The sequence below is a fragment of the Schistocerca gregaria genome, chromosome 1, assembly GCF_023897955.1.
Source record: "Schistocerca gregaria isolate iqSchGreg1 chromosome 1, iqSchGreg1.2, whole genome shotgun sequence".
NCBI lineage: Eukaryota > Metazoa > Arthropoda > Insecta > Orthoptera > Acrididae > Schistocerca > Schistocerca gregaria.
The window spans coordinates 789978869-790003687 of NC_064920.1; the positions used below are offsets into that span (position 1 = coordinate 789978869).

At 41.4% G+C, this 24819-nt stretch overlaps 1 protein-coding gene across 1 annotated transcript in view; it reads right to left on the reverse strand.

The window, feature by feature from the left end:
• Positions 1 to 612: 612 nt before the first annotated feature.
• LOC126305568 (zinc carboxypeptidase-like) overlaps positions 613 to 24819 on the reverse strand; it is a 54496-nt gene continuing 30289 nt past the window's right edge. The window contains exons 6-10 of the mRNA XM_049992042.1: positions 22852 to 23012; positions 20177 to 20267; positions 16099 to 16301; positions 11049 to 11133; positions 613 to 1134 (exon numbers count right to left, since the gene is read on the reverse strand). Coding sequence (XP_049847999.1) covers positions 938 to 1134; positions 11049 to 11133; positions 16099 to 16301; positions 20177 to 20267; positions 22852 to 23012 — 737 coding nt within the window. The 3' untranslated portion in view covers positions 613 to 937. The remainder of the gene's footprint in view (positions 1135 to 11048; positions 11134 to 16098; positions 16302 to 20176; positions 20268 to 22851; positions 23013 to 24819) is intronic.

The window sequence follows — 24819 nt, forward strand, 5'->3', positions numbered from 1 at the left end:
CACCATTTGATACTTCACACCACATTCATATTTCGTAGTGGTTTGGAACGATCCCTAATGGTTCCATCCGTTGCACCAGAGAAAAAAATGCTGTGGGATACACTCCTCGAGTACACCTGCGTGGATCATTGTGGATTGATGAGTTTAAACAATCTTCATCAAACCCCTAACGTCATTCTGAACGTGGAAAGTCACTAATGTCAAAACGATCCTTCTTAAAACGAGAAAACTATTTTCTTGCCCCGCTATTCTCCAATGGCATATTATCCTCATACACAGCGCAAATGTTCCTGGCTGCATCCGCTGCTGTCTGCCGTCTTTTGAACTTAAACAGAAGAATATCTCGGAAATGTACCGATTTCTCCACTTAGCACTCTATTTTCTAGCGTCCACATCTCCACAAACTGTCTGCAGATGGTGTAATGACAAGATGTAAGCTCAAATAGCAACAGCGAACTACAAAAATGACAGTCGATAAATAGACCCATATCAACCGGAATACCAATGTGCAAAACAAAAACGCTAAGAACTTCTGCACCAACCTAATGTACCAATAAACTTCAAGACACGTACAGGTGACACAACAATCGTGATAAGAGAGAAACAAAAAGAAAAGTTTATAAGAGCTATTTGTTACACTGGTACTTTTTGAGATACATGGTATCCAATACTGATATTAAAAAATAAAATTGTAACACTGGTTGAAAGAAGTGCATCGAGAAAGTTTATCTGTTGAATTACGAAAGACAATTGTTATTTTACACTGTTTTACTAAACCTGTCTTACTACGTTTCACAAATTCTTGGTGTTTTTAATTTTTTTTAGCAAGTGCAAAGCCTCCTTTTTTTTAAGAAGGTACTCCTCCAGCTTGAGTAAATGCTTGACTTCCGTCTGGAGCAGTGTTTCTTCTTTGGAGCGGCAGAGGGGCGTCGCTCCCCTAGCGGCTGGCGGTGCGCGCCACCACTTCCTGCAGGATGGCCACCATGCTGTCGATGGTCTCTAGCGCGGTGGGCGCTATCTGGTCCGCGGGCAGCAGGAAGCCGTACTGGCCCTCGTCGCGCAGCTCCCACTCGAACACGAAGCGCGTGCCCAGCGCCTTCTTCACCCAGTCGATGGAGCCGCCGGCGGCCGGGTCTGCAACAGGTGCACTCCACTCAGGTTCGCTGCCTCACACTGAGCGTGGGGCACTAGAGCTGCTGCTACCAGCGCCGGGTTAATTCACACTCCTACTGCGGGAATGGCTAGAGGACAAATGTAAGGATGTAGAGGCTTATCTCACTAGGGGTAAGACAGATACTGCCTACAGGAAAATTAGAGAGACCTTACGAGAAAAAAGAACGACTTGCACGAATATCAAGAGCTCAGATGGAAACACAGTTCTAAGCAAAGAACGGAAAGCAGAAAGGTGGAAGGAGTATATAGAGGGTTTATACAAGGGCGATGTACTTGAGGACAATATTATGGAAATTGAAGAGGATGTAGAGGAAGCTGAAATGGGAGATACGATACTGCGTGAAGAGTTTGACAGAGTACTGAAAGACCTGAGTCGAAACAAGGCCCCCGGAGTAGAAAACATTCCACTAGAACTACTGACGACCTTGGCAGAGCCATTCTTGACAAAACTCTACCATCTGGTGAGCAAGATGTATGAGACAGGCAAAATATCCTTAGACTTTAAGAAGAATATAATAATTCCAATCCCAAAGAAAGCACTTGTTGACAAATGTGAAAACTACCGCACTATCAGTTTAATAAGTCACAGCTGCAAAATACTAACGCGAATTCTGGTAGAAGCTGACCTCTGGGAAGATCAGTTTGGATTCCGCAGAAATATTGGAACACGCAAGGCAATACTAACCTTACGACTTATCTTCGAAGAAAGATTAAGGAAAGGCAAACCTACGTTTCTAGCATTTATAGATTTAGAGAAAGCTTTTCACAATGTTGACTGGAATACTCTCTTTCAATTTCTAAAGGTGGCAACTGTAAAATACAGGGAGCGAAACGCTATTTACAATTTGTACAGAAACCAGATGGCAGTAATAATAGTCGAGGGACATGAAAGGGAAGCAGTGGTTGGGAAGGGAGTAAGACAGGGTTGTAGCCTCTCCCCGATGTTATTCAATCTGTATATTGAGCAAGCAGTAAAGGAAAGAAAAGAAAAATTCGGAGTAGGTATTAAAATGCATGGAGAAGAAATGAAAACTTTGAGGTTCGCCGATGACATTGTAATTCTGTCAGAGACAGCAAAGGACTTGGAAGAGCAGTTGAACGGAATGGACAAAGTCTTTAAATGAGGTATAAGATGAACATCAACAAAAGCAAAACAAGGATAATGCAATGTAGTCGAATTAAGTCGGGTGATTTTGCGGGAATTAGGTTAGGAAATGAGACACTTAAAGTAGTAAAGGAGTTTTGCTATTTGGAGAGCAAAATAACTGATAATGGTCGAGGTAGAGAGGATATAAAATGTAGACTGGCAACGGCAAAGAAAGCTTTTCTCAAAAAGAGAAATTTGTTAACTTCAAAGATAGATTTGTCAGGAAGTCTTTTCTGAAAGTATTTGTATGGAGTGTAGTCTCGTATGGAAGGGAAACATGGACGATAAATAGTTTCGACAAGGAGAGAATAGAAGATTTCGAAATGTGATGCTACACAAGAATGCTGAAGATTAGATGGGTAGATCACATAACTAATGATGAAGTATTGAATAGAATTGGAGAGAAGAGGGGTTTTTGGCTTGACAAAACGAAGGGACCTATTAGTAGGACATGTTCTGAGGCATCGAGGGATCACAAATTGAGCACTGGAAAGCAGCGTGGAACGAAAAAATCATAGAGGCAGATGAACACACTAAGCAGATTCAAAAGGATGTAGGTTGCAGTAAGTACTGGGGGATGAAGAAGTTTGCACAGGATAGGGTAGCTTGGAGAGGTGCATCAAACCAGTCTCAGGACTGAAGACCACAAAAACAACAACAACAACAACAACTGCGGGAAATGTGTATAATAGCATCAAACGTCTGAAGTGTGAGGTAAGCGTTTCACTATTGCTAGATCCATACGAACGATAACAAGCAAGATATTTACTACTACGTACCGTTTCCTGTAAACTGTGAAAATTCAACATGTCTCACGTAAGTGAAGTCAGACTCTCCATCTTTCACAGAAGATGTAACACATGCCTCTACGCTCAAGGTGCGCTAATGCTATTTCGCCAGACCAGCAGTTCGCCAGTTCAGCAGCCAATTTCAGCCTCAGATACTGACCAGCAGATGAGAAGAGATGGTAGAGTATACACAGTGGTCCATTGATAGTGACCGAGCCAAATATCTCACGAAATAAGCATCAAACGAAAATACTACAAAGAACGAAACTCGTCTAGCTTGAAGGGGGAAACCAAATGGCGCTATGGTTGGCCCGCTAGATGGCGCTGCCATAAGTCAAACGCATATCAACTGCATTTCTTTTAAATAGGAACCCCCATTTTTTATTACATATTCGTGTAGTACGCAAAGAAATATGAATGTTTTAGTTGGACCTCTTTTTTCGCATTGTGACAGATGGTGCTGTAATAATCACAAACGTATAAATACGTGGTACCACGTAACATTCCGCCAGTGCGGACAGTATTTGATTCGCGATACATTACCCGTGTTAAAACGGACCGTTTACCAATTGCGGAAAAGGTCGATATCGTGTTGATGTATGGCTATTGTGATCAAAATGCCCAACGAACGTGTGCTATGTATGCTGCTCGGTATCCTGGACGACATCATCCAAGTGTCCGGACCGTTCGCCGGATAGTTATGTTATTTAAGGAAACAGCAAGTGTTCAGCCACATGTCAAATGTCAACCACGACCTGCAACAAATGATGACGCCCAAGTAAGTGTTTTAGCTGCTGTAGCGGCTAATCCGCACATCAGTAGGAGATAAATTGAGCGAGAATCGGGAATTTCAAAAAGGTCGGTGTTGAGAATGCAACATCAACATTGATTGCACCCATACCATGTTTCTATGCACCAGGAATTGCATGGCGACGACTCTGAACGTCGTGTACAGTTCTGCCACTGGGCACAAGAGAAATTACGGGACGATGGCAGAATTTTTGCACGCGTTCTATTTAGCGACGAACCGTTATTCACCAACAGCAGTAACGTAAACCGGCATAATATGCACTATTGGGCAACGGAAAATCCATGATGGCTGCGACAAGTGGAGCATCAGCGACCTTGGCGGGTTAATGTATGGTGTGGCATTATGGGAGGAAGGATAATTGGCCACCATTTCATCGATGGCAATCTAGATGGTGCAATGTATACTGATTTCCTACGTAATGTTCTACCGATGTTACTACGAGATGTTTCACTGCATGACAAAATGGCGATGTACTTCCAACATGAAGGATGTCCGGCACATAGCTCGCGTGCGGCTGAAGCGGTATTGAATAGCATATTTCATGACCGGTGGATTGGTCGTCGAAGCGCCATACCATGGCCCGCACGTCACCGGATCTGACGTCCCCGGATTTCTTTCTGTGGGGAAAGTTGAAGGATATTTGCTATCGTGATACACCGACAACGTCTCACAACATGCGTCAGCGCATTGTCAATGCATGTGTGAAGATTACGGAAGGTGAACTACTCGCTGTTGAGAGGAATGTCGTTACACGTATTGCCAAAAGCATTGTGGTTGACGGACATTATTTTGAGCATTTATTGCATTAATGTGGTATTTACAGGTAATCACGCTGTAACAGCATGCGTTTTCAGAAATGATATGTTCACGAAGGTACATGTATCACATTGGAACAACCGAAATAAAATATTCAAACGTATCTACATTCTGTATTTTAATTTAAAAAATCTACCTGTTACCAACTGTTCGTCTAAAATTGTGAGCCATATATTTGTGACTATTACAGCACCATCTATCACAAAGCGAAAAAAGTGGTCCAACTAAAACATCCATATTTCTTTCCATACTACATGAGTATGTAATAAAAATGGAGGTTCCTGTTTTAAAAAACGGAGTTGATATCCGTTTGACCTCTGGCAGCACCATCTAGCGGGCTAACCATAGGGCCATCTGGTTTCCCCCTTCAAGCTAGACAAGTTTCGTTGTTTGCAGTTTTTTCGTTTGACGCTTATTTCGTGAGATATTTGGCCCAGTCACGATCAATGGACGACCCAGTATACGACTGTGTGACAATGTCGGGGGTTAAATTCCAAATCTCTCCACAACATTTCATAGAATCAAATTAGATGGCACTATCGATAATGATGTGTCCGTTGGATAGGGAGATTAGTATAGGGGGTTTATAGGTGTTCGGGACGTGTTGGCCGTGAGAAAGTTTGCCAGATAACATGTTTCGCCGTCTCACTTCTCTCGTAGTGTTACCAACGACAATCGCCTGACAGTTTATTGAGACAAAACACATTGCGAAGGTATGGTGCCAGTGTACGTGGTAGAAGAAATATATCAGGCAGTTGAAATCGGCAAACGTACTATTTCGTCCAACATGCATTCTTAGTAAGGATTACGAGAGTAAAATTAGAGAAATTCCGGCTTTTACGAATGTATGCCGACATTAATTCTTCCGTATACTATGCATGAATGGAATAATAGACTGGCGAGAGAGAGACGTACCAAGTTCATTATGCGCAGCCTGCCACACACCAAACGCTTCCCTGCAGATGACTGATGCAGACGTAGCCACACGATAACGTTGTCCAACTTCTTTCCTCTGTGTAGTGGATGGAGCCTTAGTGTCTCTACCATTGGTTAATACCACTCTTCCAACTCACTCGGAAGATATAAGTCGAAGAATGGGTCTTTATGTGCCTCTGTTCCTGCAAATTTTACTTTGTAGAACAAGGTGCTGCTGATGTTGGACTTGTAAACCAGAGGAGCAGTGTGCAAGTCCTGATTTAGTTTTTTCTCGACATACGTAAATCACTTTAGGAAAACACGGAGTGACAGCCGCAGAAAGATTGCGATCGAATCTTTTCCTCGTCCTTGTCCAACCGAACATGTACAATGTGTACGGGGTGTCATACTTATTTTCTTCTCTACATCTAGATCTATATACATACTCCACAAGCCACCGTACGGTGCGTGACGGAGCGTACCCTGAATTACTACTATTTATTTTATGTCTTGTTCCACTCGCAAACAAATTGAGGTAGAAACTACTGTCTATATGCATCCGTACGAGCCCTAATTCCTCTTGTGTTTGTAGCCCTTATGCGAAATATCTCTTGGCGGCAGTCACCTTCAAATGCTGGTTCTCTGAATTTTCAATAGTGCTCCTCGAAAGGAACGTCATTTTCGCTTCAGAGATTCCCATTTGAGTTCCCGAAGCATCTCCACAATACTTACATGCTGTTAGAACCTCCCAGTAACTGATCTATCAGCCCGCCACTGAAACGCCTCCGTGTCTTCGTTTGATGCGACCTGGTTCGAATCCAAAACACTCGAGCAGAACTCAAGAAAGGGTCGTACTATTGGTCTATATGCGGTCTCCATAACAGGTGAACCACAGTTTCATAAAATTCTCCTAAAGTCGACCTTTAGCCTTCCCTACTACCGTCCTTACGTGCTCGTTTCATTTCATATCGCTTTGCAACGTTATGCCTAGATATTTAATCGATGCTAATCTGTCAAGCAGCACACTGCTCATGCCGCACTCGAACATTACGGATTTTTTCCCTACTAATCTGCATTAGCTGACATGCTTCTACATTTACAACAAACACCACTCCTTAGACCAAGTAGAAGTTAAGTCTATGTCTATGTCTTCTTCCGAGAGTCCCTCAACTTCTATACCTTACCGTACACCACAGCATCGTCAGCAAACAACCGCAGACTGCTGCACACCCTGTCCGCCTCAGCATTTATATATATATATAGAAAATAGTAGCGTTCCTATCACACTTCCTGATTAATCTCTCGTCTCTGATAAAAGGTAGCCGTCGAGGAAAATGTAATGGGTTCTAGTACGTAAGAACCCTTCGAGCCTCTCACACATCTGGGAACCAATTGCGTATGCTCGTACCTTCGTTAACAGTCTCCAGTGGGGTAGCGTGTTAATGGATTTTTTGGAAGTCTAGGAATATGGAATCTGCCTGTTGGCCTTAAAGTATAATTAGCGGGATATCACATGAGAAAAGGGCAAATTGATTCGTGGACAGAAACTTCTCCGTCTCAAAGAAATTTATTGTATTCGAACTCAGAATATGTTCAAGAATTTTACACCAAAACAATGTTAAGAATACTGGTCTCTAATTTTGCAGGTCCGTCCTTTTACTGTAATTTTGCGGGTCCTTTTTTTACCCTACTTATGTACAGGAGTCGCCTGGTGTATCTGCCAGTTGCTTGGGACTTTGTGCTTGGGGCTCTCCCAAATATCCTTCGTGACAAATATAAGCTAAGTGAGAGAGCATGCCGTAGAGTACTCTTTGCAAAACTTGTATTGCATCCAGACCAGAAATATCGTTTTCAACTCTTTCTGTTGTTTCTCTGCGCCAGAGATTCCTGTTTCTATGTTCACCATACCGGAGTCTGTGCGATAGTCAAATGACGGTATGTTTGTACAATTTACCTGACTGAACGATTTCTTAAACGCGAAATTTAAAACTTCGATTTTGCTTTTGCTATTTTATAACTGTCACACCAGACTGTTGTGACTCTGTAGCTGGGAATCGGGAAACTTTATTACGAATGACCACTCAAGACAGAGGCACTCATTTTCGAATGCATCTTTTCTGCTTGAGAAGCGGAACTTGCCTTGTAGTGTCTTCCACGACAGATTATATGCCATGGTAGCCCTACCATGGCAAGTAATTAGCCTTCCAGACTGGTAGTTTATGTAAGTGTAATACAATGAATGTTACAAAATGTGTACGAAACGAAATTATCGTTATATTATAGGATACTAATTCGTATTGTCTCGTGGTATCACTAACAAATGCATTTTGAGAATACACATTTGCCATCTCTCAGGATTTCTGGGCGTAGTTGATAAATGGTGTGGTTCTACGTGCTACGCGGAGTGGCCGTGTGGTTAACGGCGCAATGTCACTGACTGCCCGGCCCCTCCCGCCAGAGGTTCGAGTCCTCCCTCGGGCATGAGTGTGTGCGTTTTCCTTAGCATAGGTTAGTTTAAGTAGTGTGTGAGTCTAGGGACCAATGACCTCTGCAATTTGGTCTCTTAAGAACTCACACACACACACATTTTGTGTGGTTCTGTGTGTCCTGTCGAGTTGCTGTTTCCACATTATGCATAACATTTCGATGAGTGACCAAGCCATCTTCTTCAGGCCCTGCGAGTTTTGCTGTTATGTGCACTCGCCGCCTGGACACCAACTAGACTCTGAACCATTATTGTTGGTGCGCCGCTATTTATAGCTCAGTTCCATTCCCGACGCCCACTACTCCCTTTGATGCTCCTTTTTATTCAGAGCCAGCGCTGGTTATTCTGTGAAACGCTAATTCTCTGTGTCCCAACACTGGTTGATGCGATGGCGTGCTAGATCTTAATAAATTGAGTACCAGACCACAAGCCTTGTGTAAATTGAAAGCAGTGTCTTTGTTTGCTAGGTTATCTGATATCTTTATTTCGATAGACTCCGTAATTATGCTGTCTCAGAAACTTGTCGTTTGCACTACAATACTGGTCTCATCGTACATCATTTCACGATTATATTCGGGCATTGCTTGAGGGCAGTTGACGCGCTTGGTTGTTTTAGTTGCGGGTGTCGCTGATATTCCATTCGTCCTTCTTCGGCTGTCCTGATAGTCTACACCACGTAATACGTGCCAGTCTGCTTTCGGAGACTTAGATCGCCTTTTGAATTAAATATGTCAATTACGAGACAAAGACCGTCTTTAACATTACATATGTTAATTACGATCCGTGTCTCTGAGACTAACGTTTGCGTCGCATTCCATGCGAATGTGACATACCTTACTTGAGACAGGTTATCAGAACGGTCAAGGAGTGATATAAGGGACATCAAGGAACGCGCCTCGTTTAAACGACCAAGTCTAGCGCTGCCTGGAATATATTCATGAAATGAAATATGATGATACCAGTTTCGTGGTGTAAACGACAGCTTTCTGGGAGAGCATAATTAAGGAATCTATCGAAAGAAAGATGTAAGAAACCATAAAAAACAGGGACGAAGGTTTAAATTCAAACAAGACTTGGGAGCTGGGATACAGTTTATTCAGATCTCGTCGGCCATCACATCCAACAGTGTTGCGACACAGAGAATTTGCGTTTCACGGAACAATCAGTGCCGGCTCTGGAAACAAAAGAGCGTCAAAGGCCGTAGACGACGTTGGGAATCGAACTATAAGTAGCGAAGCAAAACCAATAATAGCCGATATTGCGGTTGGAGTCCAGGCAGCGAGTATACATAACAGCAAAACTCTCAGCACCTGAAGAAGACGGTTTGGTTAGTAGTCGAAATATCGTGCATGGCATGGAAACAACAGAACACCCGCGATTACAGAACACACGCAATTACACAGACAGAAACAAACAAATACACACACACACACAAAGTACTTAGGTGGGCGTGGTTTCAGAGTAAACAAAACGCTAAACATATGTACAGACTATCAAGTTGTTAGACATCACACTTTTCTGCATCATTGTGTTTGGACGGGATTCGTTAATTTATAGAATAAAATATTGATAACCACTCATAATGGACGTAGGAGAACACTGCAAGCTGCAAGAGTTCCCAGCTGTTGACAGAATACATAACATAAGAAGGAAATGTTATAGTTAAACAAACAGTGTGGGATATTTACTAAAGAATAAAACAATGAACGAGTTAATAGCGTATGTGACAGATATAGAATGTCATTGAAAGGTATAAGTATTTTCATGCCTGAATGTGATCGAAAAATCTGAAAGAAGATATGTGTTGATGCAGTATGTTTGTTAAGAATTTTGTGACATGATTTAGATAGTAAATGCATATCTCTAACTGTTCAATAAAATCCATCTATAACCCATTGTCAAAAATGTGTAACACTGGAAGGTTGTCATTGGTGTCATTACAGAATATGCATGATCAGCAGCGTGTGAAACAAAGCTGGATTTACTTCAGTTTTGGAATGGGAGCGCATCCATATGCTCTTCATAGCAGATTGCAAAGTTTCTCTCTGTTTGTCCTACGTAGACGCAAAAAGATAAGCATGTAAGATTACATATGCTCGACTACTGATGCCACTGTCCAGTCGATTTATTATTATGAATAATTTTATTTTGCAATTTGTGGTCTGTGTGGAAAGACATTTTTTTGTTAGGCGGTATGAAAAGATTTGCAACTTTTTCTGTGACATTTTGCTGAGGAATTAAAGACATAAATTTTGGTATTACTTTTTTTGGTATGCAGTGGTGAGGTGAATGCTGTACTTTGCTTTTGTTTTGTTCAGTTATGATGTTTATCTGGGAGGGATTATACTCATTAATACAAAAGATTTAAGTATGTTTATTTCCTTACATGCATCTGCTTCTCTGATAGAAATGCGGAACATACGATTCACAGCTGAACCGAAGAAAGAGAGTTTATGTTGGTTTATGTGGCAGTGAGTTATTGTTAATGAACAGGGTTTCCATCTGGAAGGTATGTTTACTATTATGACAGCAAACAGTCATGTCAACGAAATTATTTCCTTCTGTTGTTCAACTATGAATGTGATCTTTGATTTTCGGATCCATCTCATTCATTTCATCTGCTAGGTTATTCAGTTCCTCTCTTTGACCGTTAAAGCGTACAAGGAAACTTCACGATATACTGAAGAAAATTAACACTTTTGAAATTAACTTTTCAGTTAACAACAGTCTCGATCTTCCATGGCCACACGCGTCAGAGTAATGTTAAAGTGTGTGTAGCTACATACACTGTATCCCTAATCATCCATCGACACTGCAGAAAAATGGATATTGTGTCAGCTCCATGTCATTGCGGCTTAACGCACAGCCATTACGCCGTGACCTGCGCAGCTCGCAGTGAAGGCGGATACTTACAGATGATGTCATAGATGGTTCCATACTGGTACTGCGTGCCGTAGCGTTGTTTCAGGGCGTCCACTGCCTTCCCACCGATTTCCATCTGTTACGGCAAACAGAAATTGTTGTTAGGTTATAAGCTAACACGCAGGATGAAGCAAAATAAATTTCATAATAAGATCATGGTGGGGTTTGGACGTAAAATCGAGCATAATTTTCCAGAAAACAAGTGTTTGAAAATTGAGCATAGTGAAACCACTAATATAGAACGATAGCCACTTACCGGATTCCGTGTAAAAGTGTGAGCGTTTAACTTAATTTGCCTCAGCTAACACCACTTTTGCTAAAGGAACCAACTTTTTAGGGGGTTAAATTAGATTAAAATAAAATTTTAAACTAAATAGGTAACTGCAGACAAACTTTAAATTCCAGTTCTTGCTTCGTTAGAGATGATTTCGCTGTAATGTTTACTGTGTAAAGTTGGACTGTTGTTACCATCTAAACAAGAAGTACTGCAACTCTATTAGATTTTTAAGCCAATAAACATCACCATGAAAACAACTCGACAATAAGTCGGTCGACTTCTGCGACTGACACGTGAAATGTTTTCAGTTATAAAATTTAAAGACCACGTGTAGAATTTCTGCTAAGATGAACTTATTTATTCCAACAAAACTGTAACCGGAGCTGATGGAAACAAAAAATTCTATTTTAAACACTATGTTTCTCGAATATCATTTTCTTATTTTTGAAATTTCTACCTCCACCATCGTTACAAAGTTTTCGTCCTCGCAAACAAGGTTATGTCATATCCTCGAAAATTTTTGGCGTTCCGGAAACGATTTTCACAGCCTCATTGAGAATAGATGTGCACGAATATTGACTTCAGCGCACTCGTCTCTCATTGACTGCCGTTTTGTGGGAGGTGCTCGAAGACGGTTCATTTCCGATCACCGGTTATCCGCCGAATTTTGCTCTATCCAAAGCGGACCTGTCACAGCACTGGAATTCCCACTGCCGAATGTCCCGAACAAAGATCTCGATAATCTTATTTCATTTTGCTTATTTGCTGTTGAAATACAGCAGCTACGGGTTTCAGAGAGTGTAAAGTGTTTTTGTTCCGCACAGTATCTTTGTAATGCAGAATATGTATGGGCAACCAGATTTTATGCAGGATGTGTTTGCAAGAGGTAGGCCATGTATGCAGCTTTCTGCGTCAAACGAGAGTTAGGCATCTGATGTGGTCATAATTGTCAGGATAATAAGTATGAAATACACGGGTAGGCGAGTAACTGACAGCGCATTGCCGGTCAGTGGGATTGTAAGGAAGGCTGAAAGAACTCCATCAGAGACAAAGAGAGAGAGGGAGAGACAGAGAGAGAAAGAGGGATTGGGAGCGAGAGATAGAGATTCTTGCCTATATTGGGTATCTGTTGCTTTTGTGGCACTAGTCTTTCGGTAGGAATTGTGTCATGTACACGAATATGTCTTTCCTTTCTGTATTGTGTTGCCTACTAAGTGGGCACCTGAAACATTCCCGCATCCCTCGTGCATTATTTGACCTACTGTGCACGACTAAAACGAGTGCATACGAGTTTTGTGAGAGTGGCCAGTAGCTGTCCGTCTGCTGCTGCGGTTTCGTCTGCCTACCCAGTTTTGCCAATGGCTGTAGGCGACGTAGAAAGACAGGGACGACTAGCTAGGTCATCAGATCTGGTACGTAGCACAGAAAAAGAGTTAGACTGGCAGGTAACGTGTCCGCTTCTTTCGTGGTCTCTCCACCAGAGAGGTTGCGGAAGCGGTTGTGTTCGGTGCGAAAAGAAAGGCACTATTCTGCCCGGGCTTGGTGAGTATGGACTGATTTACGGATAGATCAGGAGTAGTGGAATTTCAAATATTTAAGGTGCGAATTTTCAGTCACTTCATCGCAGTTTCTTTTGGCGATCAGGGGTACTCACATTAGTTAGCGTGGGAACATATTAGCGTGAAGTTTTAATATCACAATTAGGTTTTGTTAAGAATACTTAATGTATGAATAATCTGGTCTCCACATTTGGGATAAGACAACAGAGACCTGGTTTCCCAAACCGGTGCTCTAATAAATTCATTCTAAATATGCAGAGTAAATTAATGAAACGGAATTGCGAGAGGCACGAGTCTGAATTTTAATTCTTTCGCGAGTTTGGGAACTCGAAAATAGGTGGCTTTGTACATCCACGTTGCGACATGGTTGATGATGGAATCCAAGCTCATTCTTTGGTAACTCGTAGTAAATGTGTGCACCTTCAGTGTATGAGCATTGTATGAAATGCAGTTTTAATTATTGAATCAGCCCCTTCTCGTTCTGGGATTCAAGATATCTCTACCATGTGTGAACAGAGTAGAGTATATTTCTTTATTCAATCAATCCGTAGTGTGGAATATGTATTTACTTTGCTAAATTATTTGATGATTCGATAATTGACCACTTTAAAGTAATTTCGTTGTATTTCTCACATTTAGATCATCCTCTCCTGATTTCTTTTGGTAAATGACCTGATGCATTAAGATACGCCTTTAAACATAAGTGTATTGCAGAGGATCACATCAATTTATTAGTTGAATACTATCGTCTTCTTTGAGCTTGGTCCACAAAAAATGAAATTGTTGTTTAAACCTTGTGGATCCTATGTTCCATGTTATGAAGATTAAAATCCCACTGCACATCCTAAATGTATTTGTGGAAGAGTAAGTTGAAGCGTTATTGATGAAAATAAACGTCCTGTTCTTGTGCCTTTCTTAAAATGTGTATCAGACCCAAGTAAAGAGATTAGTACCTCAAAAAGTCAAGATTAAAGGGTAGTTAAAGGGAAAATAAAATACAGGTTAAGGGAAGGGCGATTGAAATAAGTATATGCTGTCCTCCACTCCACCAGTAAAACGGAAATCGTCCGCTCAGTACTAAACTAAACCGCTTCAAGGCTTAGAATCACTGTTAAATGAAGTGGACAGGTTTCTCAGAGAGGAATTCGGTGCAATAGGAAGCAACTCATAAAAATATTGAAAAGTAGCGCCATGCCAACAATAACCAGTTAGGCATTAGAAACTGCAAGGAGAAATTGGGATAATTGGAAGAATTCTCCATTGTAGGAAGGGATATGGATCTACGTAACTTAAAACTAGAAGGCGACATAGAGCAATCTGACCTTCCAGCAAAAGCAATCGGTGTCTTCGAGCTGACATCGTATTTCGTTTGTGATCACCAAAAACTTCGATAACAAGGAAATGGAGAACAGGAAAAAGCAGAAGTTTAAATGTAACGTTACAAAATGATCTTATAATATAAACGGACATATGAAGGGTAAAAAGCGGAGAAGCTACTAATTGAGGCCTACGAAAAACAAAAATTACTACGAAGAACATTTTGCTGGAACACCCGTGCTAAGACACCCAGGTTTCTTTAGCACGTTTGCCATGCTGTTGATATCTACGCATAAATTGTTTAGCGTCTATGGGTAGTGACATCGATTATTACTAGAGCTGTAAAGCTACCGTAGGTTATCGTAGACTAACATAAGTAAGCTCATGTTACGGTAATTTGCCTGGTAGCTTTGGTAATATAAGGTCGTGTCTGCATTGCCTCTTGTACGTTAGGTGTGTTGAACACATATCAGGCATTACCTCTTAATGACCGCTTTCCTTAGGCATGCGATCAGTGTCCTACTAGGTAGTCCTAGAAACCGTAAGTGGTGAACTTTCTAGAAACTGAGGTAGGGTTTACAAAGAGCAGATAACCAACAAAACAGTTTTGTTCAACATAGTTTCCTCCCGTCTGTCATGTAAAAATAAACAGTATTTATAGAAAAACTAAAACTTTTTAATGTTTAATTCAGATTTAATTCGAAAATTGATTTGTAATGTGAAAGAAAAGGATGTGGCTGTAAGAATAAAGAAAACAATACAGATTTGTCATATAGCGCAAGGAAACGCAATTTCCTCAACAAAAAGGTAAAATGAAAAACAAACTGCGAAACAGAAATGTATCAAGCCTCGCTTCAGTAATTAATCGAACTTACATAAAACGGACACTATGGCCACACAAATGCCGAATTTATATAAACATGTTTCTGTCATTCATAAACAACTTTGTCTTTTATCACTAATAACAGGAGATGTTTGCCTTTCGTCATGATGAAGAACATTATACTGAGTGCATTATAAAAACAATTATTATATATTTTTTATGTTCTGGTGTAACCACAAGCGCTGGAACTAAGAGGAAGAACGCATGGCCAGACAAGGCGTTGAGGAAACGCCAGCCAATAGCCCACTGACAAGGACCGTGCCGCGGCAGCAGCCACCTCTGCAAAAAGTGAATATAAGCGCCGCTCATGCCAGCCTAGGCCGCTCAGATCGGCTGAGTATATGGACATTAGTGGACAGGATTCGCCGAGCAGTATTAGTGGAGTGTGTCAACCGTGCGGGGACATTGTGTATGGCCAGGACTCTGAATTATATTGCATGTCGCCCATCGTTTGCGACGACATTTTGTAGATTCAATTTAAGTACTGTTAAATCTGCTTTATAGAAATAAAACTACTAATGTTATTTGCTTGAATTGTTGTACAGCATTCCGAGATGGAGCATCCCTTAGGCACACTATGCGAGATGAGTGGGCAAGACCCAACAGTTTGTGCATGTAAACTGCGCTTGCATCAAAAGTAATTGCTTTGGTTGGATAAAAGTGCAGAAGTTACACGATCACTTAATTTTTTGTACTGCTAAACTTGGTGTAAGGATATAAAATACACAATGGACTAACACTGAATGATGTGCGGCTCTAATTACGTGTAAAACAAACAACCAAACACACAAAAAACAAAGAGAAGGCATTGGCTCCCAGTTCCTGAATTCTACATACATTTCTTTCCCTATCTTCGTTGTCAATACAACTGGTAGTGCTACCGTTTCCTAGAACATTCATTTAGTGTACAAGAACTACCAAACCGTAATTTTAGCAGAGCGCAACCCTAGTTATTACTAAGTTAGCCTCGGATAGCTAAGGGAAATGATCATGCGCAGTGCTCACCAGCTCGTCGTAGTTGTCGGGTCGCTCGTAGTTGAGGCCGTAGGGGATCATGAGCAGCTGGGAGTAGCTGTGCAGACTGAGGTAGACCAGCAGGTCGCCGGAGATGCTCTGCAGGAACTCGGAGAGCGTGCGCGTCTCCACCTCCGAGAAGACCGAAGGGCCGGCGTACGTCTCCGAGCACGATATGGGGCTGGCGCCCTCGTCTGCAAGCACGGAACGGTAGGATGGTTACACGTCGTTCTGACGTAGCCCCGTATTGTTAGGGGCGATGTGTCTGTTGAATTTGCAGCGATAGGTTTTTTTAAAAAAAATACTTTTCCTTTAGGACAGCGGCAGATGCAGGTAGGTTGGAGAAATTTGACGAATACAACGGAAAGATTCCATTCCCCTACGGTGGAGGTCGTGGACTGGGATACAATGTAAATTCTTAAGAACCCGAAGCCCGGATCGGTTCAGTGACTAGTCCAAAGCATTCCTCAGTGATCATCACGAGCCTTTTGACATTCACTCCTGGCGAAAGCCTCCTCCTGACTTTTCCATGCACTACAGTCTTCAGCCCTATGTTTTAATGCTGCCGCTGCGTAGTTTTTGATGCCGTCAACCCACCTTCTTCGCTTCGATTTCTTAATATCTCTTGGAATTCAGCACTCAGTTTCCTTGATCCAAATTTTAGCCATTCACCTGCGTACATATCCTATCCACCTCCAATTCATTTTCATTACAGTCACAACTAAGTTCTCCAGTTCACTCTCTTATCTGATCCATTTGTTTGTTTTCATGGCTCTCCTAGTGATTCCCAACATACATGTATCTTTACCCGCAGAAGAGCACCCAGTTTTTGAACGCTTATTACTTTACAAGTCCATGTCTCAGTACCTCAAGTCAAAACAAACAATATACTCAAATCTTGAGGCTTTTCATTTATCTCGAACGCTGGAATTATAAAACCCTATTTATTTAACCAAAAGCCCTCCCCAAGCCATTTTTACTTTTCTGTGTATTCCTTTTGCTGTCTATCCTGTTCTCTAATGGCTACGTAGCTCTATTGTTAATTTGTGTTATTTTCTGTTTAATCCATAAGTTTTATAAAAGGGAACGCAAGTATGTATGAATGTTCCACATCTCCTCCTAAACCACAGATCAATTACAATCCATAAGTTTTATGAAAGTGAGCGCAAGTATGTATGAATGTTCCACATCTCCTCCTAAACCAAGGAACAGTTTCAACGAAACATGGTACACATATCACTTTCCGTTTGAATGGAACCACTGTAGTGGTAAATCCACCTATCTCTCAAAATGGGGGGAGGAGAGTGAAAAGAAGCGTTGCTCAAGATGCGTAAATAGCCGGATTATATTCATCCAGTATTTCAGAATGAGAGCTCTTAGTGACTTGCAACGAACTTTAGACATAATTTAAAACCTTGGCGAGACTTTTTATCGCCCCTCCCCCTCCACCGCCCCACAAAATGATGGAACGAAAAATTTTTATCATTACATCCCCGCAGTAAAATTGCCGCATCAGGCACAACATTCTGATTCATTAGTTTTTTACTAATAACTCTATCCGCACCACATATCGCACGCAGTATTCACATATACCGCTGAACGAAACTGCAAAAATGTGACATTACACGACATGGCTCAGAAGATGAGATGCGTGAAAACGAAAGTGCAGGGTGAAATTTACTAAAGGTACAAGTGTAATATGTGTAAAAATATGTGTGAAATACGTTAAATATATGTGACAAGTGAGTATGCGAGCAAAGCTGCGGGTAAAAGGCTCCTCCTAAAACCTTGGAGCGATTACTACCAAATTTGGTACACATATTACTTACTATCTGGGAAGAAATACTGGGGGGGGGGGGGGGGGGGAGGGAGGGTAAGAACCATCAACCTGCTATTGGGGAAGGGGTAATAACACGGAGAGAGGAGGGAGTAGGAGAAGAGAGACAGACAGAAGAGGAGGGGATAGACATAAATGTGGGGCGAAGAGGAGATGGACAGAGAAAGGGGAAAATATAATGGACAGAGAGTAGGTGGAGGAGGAGGAGATGTACAGAGAGAGGGCGGAGGAGGGTTTGGACAGGGGGAGGGGGAAAGGAGAGATGGACTAATGGAATTGGAATAAATATATAACCAGGCAATGCAACGTTCTCGGCTAGTATGTGCAGGATAATTCCGTAATGATGTTGCAGACCTTAAGAGATGATGGGGAAGGTTAAATGTTTCAAGTTAAGGTACGGGATCCTGGTCCGGAAACGATCGAGTGGAACATTCTAAGCGAAAATCGTTCTAATAACTGTGACAGTGGAGCTTTTCTACAGCAGCCTCTTTGATTTTAATATTTTTGGAGGGGGTGGTAATGGATCAAAACAGGAAAAAACTGTGTAATAACCACGGGCTCTAAACTGCATACCTTATGAGCTATGAGCACTTGTTCAGTAGAAGAGACGTGTTTTACAGTATCAAAGATGAACAAGTGCTCATAGCTCATAAAGTATGCAGTTTAGAGCCCGCGATTACTGGACATCTTTTTCTTATTTTGGTTCATAATACCTTCTCCAAAATATGGAAGACAAAACGCACACAGTAGAAGAGGCCCAATGTCAGAGGTGTCAAAGGCAATTTTCGCTTATAATGTTCGCCTCGGTCGTTTCCGGGCAAGGGTCGCTTAACTCAAACTGATACGTTTACTAGATCACGTCATGGCGAACAGCTTTTGTTAGAGACAAAATGCTCGTTCACGCTTCCCAGCAACGGTAGGCAACCTTAAGTAGTCTCCGCTGTAGAATGATGAGATGTCACCGACGCATGTTCTGCAAACCAATTGCGCGGCATACTGCCTACCCAGAGCGATTTTCAACAAAAAATGTAAGAGTGATTGTCTCCAAATGGAGAAAGATATTTTGGAAGCGAATTAGTAACATTAATTTTGATGGACCCAGCCCTTTCCCCGAGGAGCAGCAGATAGTTGAATACGCACGCCGCAGAGTGTCTATGCACTGCCGCCTCTCAGGGATATAACCAGTACAGCAGCATGTCTGTTGTCATCTGGAAATGTCAGCGAACATTTCGTCTCTAACAGAAGTTGTTCGCCATGCTGTGATTTGTCGACCATTTCCCACCCTGTGATCTGTCAGCCCTAGAATTTTGGTGCAAGGACTTAAGCTTGTTTACTTTCAGATTTGTTCTGACAAGCCCTTACTTTTGCTGTTGAAGTTCATATACGTTAGAGGTGGAGAGAAACGGTGTGAAGATGATTGTGAAACAGTTTTGTTCCATTTGCATGCATCATTTTGTTTTACTAGTTTACATACCGTAAATTTATTTTAGCATAGCTGAGAATTGTTATGGTGACATGAAACCTTTTTGTCTACTCGTTCTTTCAGTTCTGAATTTCCCACTAACTTCATGAGTGTAATGGTAGCTATAGTACTGCATATATTCTTCATCATACTAACATACATTGAATCAGTGCCTTATCTGACATGAGTGCTTAGCAGTTCCTTCCTGAACCATAACAGAAGTGTAATTCTGTGTCTGTGGAAACTAAACGCCGTGTCAGAACAACAACAAGTCCTAAGTTGCCAATTTTACTTTTTTATTGATTCGATGACTAGTTTCGGGCCGAGAACGATTTTCAAATCACCATAACAAAGTCAAAAATGGTATTTCCGTAGATGTGAAAACGGTGTCAAAAATGTGCAACGAACAGTCACAGAGCACACAAGTTTCTCTCGTATGATCTGTGATGAATTTGGTAATATATAAGAATGGAGACACAATCGTGACAGCAGATTGCTTAAACATGAACTGTGCTACGCTGCATTTTAATGAAAACGATATTCTGGCACACCAAAGGGAGAAATTATAGTTGAGAAGGGCTTTAAATTATGTGCAGGCTAAGTTAGAACCATTTTATGAGAAAGGCAATGCTGCATCGCGAGCTACTTGTGGGTGTTGACTGGTGAAACTGCCAGCTGGGGTTTTTGACTGAAGCTGTTGAACAAAGCCTCGGTCCACTAAACGAAAATGCAAGGTAATAACGCAGTCAGCTTAGCTACACCATACTTACCCAGCCAGTAGTAATCCCAGTTACGGTTGGGGTCTGTGCCGACGCACAGCCGATCATCAGACTGGCTTCGGGTTTTGCGCCACATTCGGTTCTGAAACACATACACATAGGCTGTACTGAGCAGCTGAAAAAAACTTACATTATGGGCTAAACAAGTAACAGGTGCGACGTTTCGTTATTTATATAGCACGTGGGCCTAGTAGCTCAAACTAAAAGAGTGAACCAAGGGAAACAAAGTGTTATTCATCATTGGTTAGGGCTTTTGGACACAGCTAATCTTCTCCTCGGGGATGTTTGACCTATAAATATGCATAGAGGCAATACGTTGAATAATTGGAGGAGAGTGCGAAGTCACTTCGCTCACAAATAATTTAATTAGATTCCTAACGAGCAGCACTTAGCAATTGCTTTCGCCCTGATGACGACAGAGAAGCGTCATGGCACGGCGTCTATGAGACACTGAAAGCACTGAAGAGCCATTCTGACACCTGTCCGCTCAAACGAGACACGCATTTCAAGGATATTGATTGGGTGGCTGGTTCTTTGGCATGCACCCCTCATTCGATAAATCGACGTGCCAAACAGAGCTGGCCTCAGATGACTTGAGAAGACTTTCGAACAACCTCGTGTCCATGGCGTGTTCTTCAAACTATTTCGACACCATTTTGAAGAAAGGCTGCATATTGTAGGTGAAATATATGTACATAAAAGCAAATCACCACAAAATCTCCTCAGTGAACAGACCGAGTTAGCGATTGCAGCCTTTCTTCAAAATTTCATTCACATGCTTTCAAGTTTCAAGTAAAAAAACAATGAAATATAACTGCTGTAATATTTATATACGCACGTCTATCCCAAACCATTTACTTTACTTTTAATATGTGCCATAATATTTACATAACATATCCATAGTTGTAATATTTGTTTACGTACATCTGGCCCTTACAATTTACTTTGGTTCCAGTGTATACCATAATATTTACGTTAAATCACTACAGTAACAGTTTATAACAAACTGACTGCTTTATTTGTTTATCTTAATTTTAATCAGTTCTCTTTCAATGTAAATAGTAAATGATGTAACATAAGTAATTTGCAAATATCTACTGTCACATACACGTATATGACGAAATATCTCTGAGAGTGGAAGTCTTGGGCATTGTTATGGTTGTAATATTACCATCTTTGTATTCATACCTCCATGCGATGAAACTTCTTACTGTGTGAGTGGTGCTTTACATTATGTGCATACATATACATAAAAATGTGCATCATACAGTTTCTGATGCTGCAAGGTAATAAGCAGTCTGCACTGGAACATAATGGCGCGGATTCTTCATCGTAAGTAAAAGAAACATCTTCCCTTTCATAATCTGTTTACATTACTGAAAATCGTTGTGAGGCACAATTACAGTTAAAAAGACGTCCTCTCACATCTGGATTTGATTGTAGGGCACCACCACCATAAGGAAGTTCCATCAGTTGGGAAAACAAAAGAAGAAAGCTAATGTAAAACGTGAACTAGCCATCTGAATATGAACCTGTCGGTTCGAAACCGGTAACGGCTATATTTAAGTAAATAAATAGCAATGTAAAAAGTGGCTATGCAAGAGTCAGCCTATATTTTGTACACAGCTACGGGCTCGAAATGTCAGTTTCTGATAAAATAGCATAAAATACCATGTTGCAAAAATTTTGAAAATTTTAGGTTGGAAGGAAAATAGAAACGATGTCTCACTCTCAGTTAAGACTTAACTACCTAGTCGTTTTTCCCTGACATTAGCTAAAGACTAAACGTTAAACATTTTGATCCATACAGAGGTCCCGTGGGCGCCTCCAAACACTCAGTGAAGAGAAACATTGACTGTTGCTGCTCTGGCGTGGATATACCCCAATAAATCTCCTGAAGAAGGAAGGAAGATGAGGGTTTAGCGTAATGTTGACGACGTGGTCGTTAGAGACGGAGCACAAGCTCGGATTTGGAAAAGATGAGAAGAGAATTCAGCACTGACCTCTTTGAAGAAACCATTTTGGTCTTTGCCTTGTGCTGTTTAGAGAAGCCACGCTACACCTAAATCTTGTTGGCTCGACAGGGTTTTGAATCAGCATTCCCCTTAACACTTGTACACTAGCATATCATATTACAAGTTTCTTTTATTTCCATGTTAACTTATTTTATAATTCTTTCATCGTCTTTGCAAGTGGCAACTGAAGCGGAAATTTGTCACTTCAATAAACTTATTAATTTGTTTGTATTTGTTTTGGTTAATTTCTAATACCACTTGGTGACATGAAGTATTTCTGTAGATTTAATATTTGGGGGTCAATATTACAATCATGAAGAAAAGGGTAGAGCAAAACGTATTCTGTTGGTGCTCGGACCAGTAGACCTATACATTCGTCCGTTTTCATTGATACGTTATGCCACGCAGATCTTATATCTTTCATTTAGAACTGATCTCACCGATTTCCTTACTTTTTAAAATGAAGAACTAACATATAAATTGAAGCGCATGTTAGGCAAACACATGGGGGACCCACGTCTTTAAAATTATCTTAGTTAAGTGTTGATAAGAAAAAAGCCTCGACAAGTAAAGCAGCGAGCGCTTACTGCGCTACTGTCCAGGAGGAGAGCGAGTGAGAGGCACGTGAGTGTGGTCGCAGGGTGAGCTCACCGAGGTGTGCGTGTACTCGTAGCCGTCCGGGTTGGTGCTGGGCACGACGTACCAGTCGAAGCTCTCGACCAGCGCCCTGAAGGTGGAGTTGGTGCTGGTCAGCAGCTCGTTCACGATGTACGTGGCCGTCGCCACCGTGATCCACTCCCGTGCGTGCGCCCCTGTCCAACGCAAAACACGTGTTTGATGATGGGCTGAAACTGACTACTGTTTCAGTTTCTCACAAAACGACGATGATCAGCCATGTGAACCTAAAATAACTGTGTAATTTGTGTCGTACGTGTCTTTTATATGACAGTTGTGACTTCAGCTGGTAGCTTGAACTGCAACAAGTTGCGCTAAAATTTCTTTCAAATTCTGAAGGTGGCAGGGGTAAAATACAGGGAGCGAAAAGCTATTTACAACTTGTACAGAAGCCAGATGGCAGTTATAAGAGTCGAGGGACATTGCAATCCCAACGAAAGCACGTGTTGACAGATGTGAAAATAACCGAAATATCAGTTTAATAAGTCACAGCTGCAAAATACTAACGCGAATCCTTTACAGACGAATGGAAAAACTGGTAGAAGCCGACCTCGGGGAAGATCAGTTTCGATTCCGTAGAAATGTTGCAACGCGTGAGGCAATACTGACCCTTCGACTTATCTTAGAAGCTAGATTAAGGAAAGGCAAACCTACGTTTCTAGCAGTTGTAGACTTAGAGAAAGCGTTTGACAATATTGACTGGAATATTCTCTTTCAAATTCTAAGGGTGGCAGGTGTACAATACAGGGAGCGAAAGGCTATTTAAAATTGGTACAGAAACCAGATGGCGGTTATAAAAGTCGAGGGACATGAAAGGGAAGCAGTGGTTGGGAAGGCAGTGAGACAGGGTTGTAGCCTCTCCCCGATGTTACTCAATCTCTATATTGAGCAAGCAGTGAAGGAAACAAGGAAAAATTCGGAGTAGGTACTAAAATCCATGGAAAAGAAATAAAATCTTTGAGGTTCGCCGATGACATTGTAATTCTGTCAGACACAGCAAAGGACTTGGAAGAGCACTTGAACAGAATGGATAGTGTCTTGAAAGGAGGATATAAGATGAACATCAACAAAAGCAAAACGAGGATAATGGAAGTAGTCGAATTAAGTCTGGTGATGCTCAGGGAATTAGATTAGGAAATGAGACACTTAAAGTAGTAAAGGAGTTTTGCTGTTTGGGGAGCAAAATAACTGACAATGGTCACAGTATAGAGGATATAAAATGTAGACTGGAAATGACAAGGAAAGCATTTCTGAAGAGAAAAGAGAATTGTTAACATCGGGTATAGGTTTAAGTGTCAGGAAGTCGTTTCTGAAAGTATTTGTATGGAGTGTAGCCATGCATGGAAGTGAAACATGGACAATAAACAGTTTGGACAAGAAGAGAATAGAAGCTTTCGAAATGTGGTGCTACACAAGAATACTGAAGATTAGATGGGTAGATCACATAACTAATGAGGAAGTATTGAATAGGATTGGGGAGAAGAGAAGTTTGTGGCACAACTTGTCTAGAAGAAGGGATCGATTGGTAGGACATGTTCTGAGGCATCAAGGGATCACAAATTTAGCATTGGAGGGCAGCGTGGAGGGTAAAAATCGTAGAGGGAGACCAAACAGATTCAGAAGGATGTAGGTTGAAGTAGGTACTGGGAGATGAAGAAGCTTGCACAGGATAGAGTAGCATGGAGAGCTGCATCAAACCAGTCTCAGGACTGAAGACCACAGCAGTGAATGCAGAGCAGTCATCATTTTCAACATTAACTCATCTATGTAGTTGTTCAATTCGTAGGCTAAGCTCAAGACAATACCAAATCGAATGTAGAACCGCAACATCGGCTGGAGTAAAAGTGCCACTAGATTTGTGTTTTGTATTAGAAAATGACACAACACGATCTTTGCACCACCATACATAGCAAGTACTGTCTCAGACCATCGCAATAAAACTTT